Raw genomic sequence first — 7,897 nt, 5'->3', positions numbered from 1 at the left:
CATTGTTTGTCGCATTCTGATACTGTGTGTTTACGAACTGCCGCCGCTCGCGGCACGACTTGCTTTTGTGCGCGCTACCGCCACTTACAATAAAAAAAAAAAGAGAGGAATTGTCTCATTAGCTAAACAATGGCAAGAGACTGCTATTTGTTGTTTCTTACACTGCTGCTTTCTTCGATAATGATCAACAAGAACCAAATAATAGACTTCGTATGATAGAAGACATTCTGAACCAGAGTTTAGCTAAAATTTTTCTCCGTTTGAGAATCTTTGCAGACGCCTCTTTTGTACATTACATTCTGCTCAGAAATAAGAGTCATCTTAGATTTAAAAATCTAGTCAATTGCCGTGCTTCATTTCTGACTGTTATCACTATGAGGCATAAGAATAATACGAATATAAACATGACATGATATGTACATTCTTCCGCGTTTGCTGTTGTCTCACACTAGTTTCGTAGTTTATTAGGCAGACAGGATTTAAATGAGATAGCAGCAAACATGAAAGAATACATGGCAAAATGTTTATATTCGTATTATTCTTATGGTGAAGAGAATACTGCATGTGATTCACAGTTCATAAAAGTCCCTATTAGCAACCATCTCTTCCCACAGATAGAAAAAAATTCAGAACGTAGAGTTGGCCATATTGACAAACATCCCAAACAGTCTTTCCAGTCGGATTTTTGTAGTACATTGAAATGCTGCTTCATTCGAAGATGGACAATGCGGAATTTGTATTTACTTCATTGGATAATGTACGAAAATGCAGTGGTCGAAACTCTGAGCGGAGAAAAAAAGCCCGTCTTCCACCTTTTCTTAATTTATTTACTGACGCAGAGGTTTTGTCGCCAGTATTTATCTTTGTGCCTGCAAAGCATGCCTGTGTAGCGCTACATATATTCGACCCTTTCGACGGCAGAAGTCGGTTATGGCGGCACCTACCAACATTTTTCAGAACTTCCGCTTACTTTGCACCCGATTCTAAGCCGCAGGCGGTTTTTTGGATTACAAAAACCGGAAAAAAAGTGCGGCAGAGATTTGAGTAAATACGGTATTCAAGTGGAGTTCTCGATGTGCTGTATCACAAATAATTTACTCGACGTGCTGACAAATTAGTGGACCGTCCGTGTAAACCAAAATAGTTTTCATTGCCTTTAACATCAACACTTTATTTTAACATAACACAGACGTATTTAACAATAAATCACAGTTTGAACATCAAATTTTACATACAGCTTTGCAACACTTATGCACAAAAAACAAGACAGTGCGCATCAAAAGATTTGCAAGTTTTTGCAAAATAAGTTTTTAAAAAAATGTACCTTTGGAAGTGAATGTACTTAATAATTTTTTTAGCCCTCTGCAGCTCACAATCTAATCTTACAGCCACAGGCATGTTGAAAATGTAGGCAAGTTGTCAGACCATATCCTTGGCACAGTACGAGGGGACAGGTTCGGAGACAAATTGGGATAGCACTGCACTAAGTTACTGAATTAAATAAAGCACAGTGTAGTGCTTGCTTACACTGCAAATCAGCACAATAGAACATGTGGTTAAAAAAAGATGTTTATGTTTCACATATCCATAAAAATTAGAAACCATATTCATGTTCCAGAAAATAAGTATTACTTGTTAATGTGGAAACTAAGCTCAGTTCTTTGCAGAGAGCACAATTGGAGCCCTGTTTTACATCCTCATAACAGAAGCTAAATGTTCTATCTAAGTTCGACAGTATTCCTCGTACGAAGATAACAGCTAGGTTTCTGTGCAAAACCATTTAGTATGTGCCTCAGTTTACTGGCAAAGACTACATTTAAAATAAATGTTTATCATACAAAGTAGTGCAGGCAAAGATTATGAGCTGAAAGATAGGAAAAAAGATTCAGTGTGTGAGAATACAGTTCTCTTACATGGACATACAAGACACAACATTTCATATTCCATGCTCCCAGCACGTTTGAAACAAAATTTACAAATTCAACTACTTTCTAGGTAATTGCAAAAGTTACATTACAACTAGTTTTAAAGTTTTCGTAACAGCGAATTCAATCGACAAATACCTCGAGACAAAGCACCAATACTTTAAGCCGATAATTAGAACATCAGACTACCACGGTGCAGAGGAGATTGACAAGGGATAGGTTACAACTTTAGACAAACGACTTCAGGATACACAGAGCTGCTATTTTGGCTCAGACAGTAATGTCACACAAATTATTTTTAATCATCAGTCAGTGTGAAACAGAATACGAATAATCTCTCATAAAATGTGTAACAGATCGAAATGAAAAGTTGCCACAATAATCGTAAAGGTAAATACTCTTACATACTTGTGCAAGCGCTTGGATGTACATTGTGGACACAGAGTTAGTGTTGTTTAATCTTTAGGTAAAATGCAGATACATGCAGGCTGATACATATATCTATAAAGAAAAAACCTTATTTTTTCAACTGTGATTCTCCAAAAATTCTCTTTAATATTAGCAGCCTTGTACACTAGGCAAGTGCAAATATTGTATTGTACAAAATATCAGATTCCTTTTTACTCTTTCCAGTTAAAGAGGATATTACCGGGGCCAATGAATAATTTCCAAAATTTGTTTAAAAAATAAACAGCCAATGCTCAGACACAATGACTGATTTCATTTACTCGGCAGGACACAACTGACCCGCACCACTCGAATAGACGACAAACGAAGATCGAGATTCTGGGTGTTTCTGTTAGAATGTTGCAATACACATATTTCTGTTAATTTCTTTCTCCGTCTGTGAGGAATCCGTAACAGGTATTCCGCTCGTCACGGTGGACCCTAATACTTCGTCGGGCATTTGAGATACCGAAGTGACATTTTTATCAAATTTTCATATTATGTTGTCTGGTTATTACTCACAGGGATCATATTGCTGCAGAAGACCCAGGTGCAAAACCTACCCAATCCGCCCTCCCAGTACGCCCTACTCCAGTCCCGTCACAGGACTATCCTATCCCATAAGAGTTAGGGCTACGTGTGAAAGCCGCCATCTCGTCTGCAAACTCTGCTGCAATTACTGCACTTTTATTTTATTTTATTTTATTTTTTTTTTGCTGGCAGCTGACGAGTTGCCCACCACAACTGGCAGCCACAGCCAAACTGTGGCCGAGAACAGAGTCGAACACCCGGCAGCACAATGCGGTGCCGCGCCCGAGACGCTCTAGTTCGGCGGCCGCTTCGCGGGGCGAGCCGTCCGAATCCTACCCTCGGGCTCCCACTTTACTGGGCTGTGCAGACAGGAGATATCCTCACAAAATATCACTCGCTCCTGTAAACCTCTCGGCATCTATCTCCACCGACCCGCGGTCCCGAAACGCCGCGTGCGACGCTTCCCCGTCGTCCCGTCCCGTCACCATCTTCCGATCTGTACCTGTCATCACGCTCGTCGTGCACTGTACGACACGGGCTCCGGTACCCGTATATCACGTACCTAGCCCGTGCACCTACCACACGTGTCCCCTACATTCCCAGCCGGCAAACCTGCCGTCCCCCTCCGAGACGTCAGACCCCCCCGCCCCACCCCCCCCCCCCCCCCTCGCCCTCTCTTCCTGCCTGCTACCTACCTACGTCCCTCCCCTCCGCCCTTTCTCTTTTCTTCTTACTCACTCTCGTCGACATAACCGCCACCCCACCAGCTGAAGTGCAATCCCGGCACTGTGTGTCCAGCCAGCAGAATGTAGGGGCACAGGTTGGTTTTTGTGTTGTGTGTGTGCGTTTGGATGAGAGAGAGAGAGATAGAGAGAGAGAGAGAGAGAGAGAGAGAGAGAGAGAGAGAGAGAGAGAGAGAGAGAGAGGGAGGGAGGGAGGGAGGGAGGGAAAAGGGAGGCGGCATGCAGTGCTCTAACTCTGAAAGCTCTCTTTTGTCTGCACCTGTCGACGATGTTAAGAGTAGAGATGTTGGTCCTATACTGGACAGATTGAGTGTACCCTTACACTCCTCTGCTGCATCACAGTGGAACTGTTAATGGTTTTTCTTCTTTTGTTTATTTATTTACAACACGCTCCACCACAATATTTGTAATACTGTGTGTGTTTTGCTGTGTTTATGCTGCACGACGCGAGGAGGGAGAGGGTGAAGGCTGTTGCCAGCACACCTCCCGCTCCTCCCTAACAGAACGGAAGAGGCCACCGAATTCGACATCCCCGTCACTTCTCGAGACACTGTGCACAGGTTCGGTATTTAAACTGGGACACAGGTGCAGAGTTTGGCGATTGGAAATGTCACACCGCCATGTCTCCTCCCTTCGCCGGTAAAATAGTGCCGCCGAAAACTTTTTCTGGCACCAAAATACGGACCGGCTGACCCCGAGTCGAGAACCGCCGTACGACTGCGCGTCGGTGACGTCGGCCACGTAGGCAGGTAAATTGTAATAAAAAAGGAGCACTTCGCCAGTTTACATTTTGCAGTCGTACGGCGGCCAGTTTCAGTGTACGTGGCACCGAAAGTGATTGCAGGGAGGGAGACACCGGCACCCGGGGACCGTCGGTGCCGACGGGCGAGTCGGTCGAGCCGGAGCACACGCACTTATGGGACGGAACCCTAATGCGTACGCTTCTCGCGATCGTACGTAAAAGTGAAAAGGGAGTGGAATACGTACGTGTGTGAGCGAAGTGACTATTTTGAAGTTCAGAACTGTACTTTGTACAAGAAAGTACAAGGGTGGGCCGTTACGTAACGAATGTAATTTCCATCGGCGGGCACGTATTACTTGAATTTAAAGTGAAATACGATAATTGTATTGTACAAAATTGTTCACATATTAAAATCCCTTCATTTTAATAGAATATTTCGGACGGAACAGAATCGTAGAACAGTGTGGGAGAACAGACGGGGCACAAGCCGTAGGACCGCGGTCGGAACTTCAGTTATCGGCACCCGTACCTCTGCAGTAAGTTGCCCTCTACGAATGACTTCTTATCGATGTCCGGTGCCTAATTTTTCCAACCGGCCGGACTACGGCGAGATCCTCACTTTTACGGATCTCTCTCTGTCTGCCGCCACCGGCACCCGTTACGGTGGAGAAAAGCCCGAATGCGGTCCGAGGAAATGGCCGAAACTAGTTGCTGGTGAATAAAAATCTGAAAACGTGATCGAGATTCTCTCTACTCGACTTTTAGACTGTTACTCCGATCGCTGCTTTGCTCCAGTTACAAAATGCCGTCTATAATTTTACACGAGTATTAAGCGTAGGAACTGAAAGCCGTCGACTGTTAGTGAGAGACTAGTCTCAGCTCTCGGGAGAACACAATTACACGTGTCTACGTAATAAATGAAAGTATCAAAATGAGAATCTATTTGATTTAGCAATCTGTCCGTTTTGTAATACTGTCAACTACTGAATAATACACCCTGTCTTCCAATACATTAGGGACACCTCAAACTGGCTAATTACCGTCATCTTTTATACAAGATTCTTTGTTTTTAATGAGAACTTCTGGGTGACGAAGTAAAATGCAATTTAACAAGTCCTTCAGGCAGATATTGCTATGCATTCTCTCTCTCTCTCTCTCTCTCTCTCTCTCTCTCTCTCTCTCTCTCTCTCTCTGTCTTACTGTAATACGTGTAAAAATTTAAAGTGTGTACATAGGTGTGTGTGTGTGTGTGTGTGTGTGTGTGTGTGTGTGTGCGCGTGAGGAAGGGGGGGGGGGGGGGTTGCAGGCCACACTCATGCACACCTTTTTTTCTTTAGGCTGGTGTGCTTGTATCTCTCTCTAAACTCATAGAGGGCATATACCTTCCACTTCTGTTCTAACACACTAAGTCATACATTTCTCACCTTTTAGAAAAGTGTAGTCAGTCTTCCCATTCATATAGACCCCTCAAGCCTTCTAGCTGTTCATTAAGTGTGTTATCATGTCCATTGTAATTATCCGGGCTGTTATGCCCTGGTCGGTTGACGAATTCTGTGCCAATTCCCAACGTTTCGTCTCCGACTGCAGGAGACGTCTTCGAGGGGGTCCGTAGCTCGACGGAAGCTCCGACACACCCACCGGCTCAGTCAGTAGCGAGCTACGGATCCCCTCGAAGACGTCTCCTGCAGTCGGAGACGAAACGTTGGGAACTGACACAGAATTCGTCAACCGACCACAGCTTAACAGCCTGGATAATTATAATGGACACGATATTTCCGGCCGTGAAAGTCTACATTTTAGTAAACTGCGTTATGTTTTAAATAATGTCTCTTATCGTAAATCTGTAAAGAGGCACACGAAAACAAAATTATAAGAGACCCTTATGGACGTATATCGAATGACGAGGAAACATTTCCACGTGCACAGTTCAGTGGGAGAGAATCGGGCGGGGGTGGATCGTCATACCTCACTCTTCATTAGTTCGAGTCCGTATCGAGGCATCGAGGTACGTATTTCAGCTGTCCGGTCTTCCCAGTCACCAGACACACCTCCAGGCGGAGCGCTCGGCGTGCTCGTACAGGCGAGCGCAGCAACTGCAGTTAGGCCGGAAGCTAAACGCCGCCCCCGTCCCCGCCACACGTCTAGCCTCGCGCGACGGCACGGTCGGCGTGCCCTGTCGGGAGGGGCGGCGTCTGCAAATACTGGCGTGGTAAGACAGAAACGAGAAAGCGTAAACCGGCGAGAGCGGGAGAGCGGAGCGCAGTACGGCCCGGCTCAGCCGCGGCATTCGGCTGACGTGGCGGGCGCCGCGTCGTCGTCGGCCGGGCGCAGCCGCAGCAGCAGCGCCGACAGCACGGTCGTGCCGCGCTCCTTGGTCACCCACTCCTCCGCCTCCGCCTGGGCTGGCGCCCGCGCAGCCGACACCTTGTACGTCCCTGGCTGCACCAGCACCTGGAACGCCGCCCACGCACGGTACCGCTGCCGCGTCTTGGGGTCCAGGAATCTGCGAGGAGAAGAATTGTACTGCAACTCGAGTGATGAAGACTCGATGATGATTATAATGATTACGATAACACCAATGTCAACTTGACGAGGATGACTACGAGATAAGGATGACTCGATGAGGGCGATGATGACGACATGACGATTTAATAAGGGTGATGACCACGACGACGGCATTTCGTGATGATGATAATGACAACATTTGATGACTATAGCCATATTTGAGAATGGTGATGAGATTGTTGTCGATAATGGTGTCCGTGCAAGACAGCAAGGTCTTCAGATCGCAACTGAAATTTTATCAAATCTTTGCCCTTTCAGCTTGATTGCCTCGCTAGGATGTGGGGTCGAACCCATTATCTTCAGTTATTTAGTAAGTAACAGTCTTCATTGTATAAGGGGCAGGAGGCAGGGGAGATTGGTTTCAATGTACGGGCTTCCACGTCGTACCTGTCCCCGTTTCGGTGCCGTTTTAGAGCCACAGTTCCTCAACCGTGCACCTTTATCCTAGGATATCCAGAAAATTTTGCCCAATTCAAAGTCCCCCACTCGGCTCTGACCTCGCTATCGACTCGTTTCTGCCCACCCGGTAAGCGAGCACTAAACGGATAAGTGTACGACATTCTCGTGCTACAAATGTGGCCCACTCCAAAACTCACTCTGACTTCTTGCGGCAGGGCAACGTCTTGCTGACGGCGTGCCGGATGTCCGGAGAGAAGACCAGCTGCGAGCCCTCTGAGTCCGACTTGTCCCGCATCCGCTGCAGGCCCAGCTCACCTGTCCACCACCAAAGCAAAACGGAGTCATTAGTTTGGAAAACTATTTCTACACCTCGTCTTGTACACTAATGGGGGGGAAAAAAATAAAAAAATAAATAAATACATAAAAACAAAAAAAAATTAGAACACCAATAAATAATTAATGTAGAGTAACGTAATTTCGAGAGTATACCACTGTCTAAGTAACATATGTAAGTGATGAACGTAAGGCATTGCAAATGCGAAATG

At 45.8% G+C, this 7,897-nt stretch overlaps 1 protein-coding gene across 1 annotated transcript in view; it reads right to left on the bottom strand.

Annotated features, from left to right (window-relative positions):
* Positions 1 to 3,588: 3,588 nt before the first annotated feature.
* LOC126426594 (neuralized-like protein 4) overlaps positions 3,589 to 7,897 on the bottom strand; it is a 294,930-nt gene continuing 290,621 nt past the window's right edge. Inside the window, exons 32-33 of the mRNA XM_050088488.1 lie at positions 7,550 to 7,667; positions 3,589 to 6,891 (exon numbers count right to left, since the gene is read on the bottom strand). Of these exons, the coding sequence (XP_049944445.1) occupies positions 6,663 to 6,891; positions 7,550 to 7,667 (347 nt within the window). The 3' untranslated portion in view covers positions 3,589 to 6,662. The remainder of the gene's footprint in view (positions 6,892 to 7,549; positions 7,668 to 7,897) is intronic.

The sequence above is a fragment of the Schistocerca serialis genome, chromosome 11, assembly GCF_023864345.2.
Source record: "Schistocerca serialis cubense isolate TAMUIC-IGC-003099 chromosome 11, iqSchSeri2.2, whole genome shotgun sequence".
NCBI classification, from domain to species: Eukaryota; Metazoa; Arthropoda; class Insecta; order Orthoptera; family Acrididae; genus Schistocerca; species Schistocerca serialis.
The sequence above is the reverse complement of the archived record's forward strand: the minus strand, read 5'-3'. Positions and strand labels throughout refer to the sequence as shown.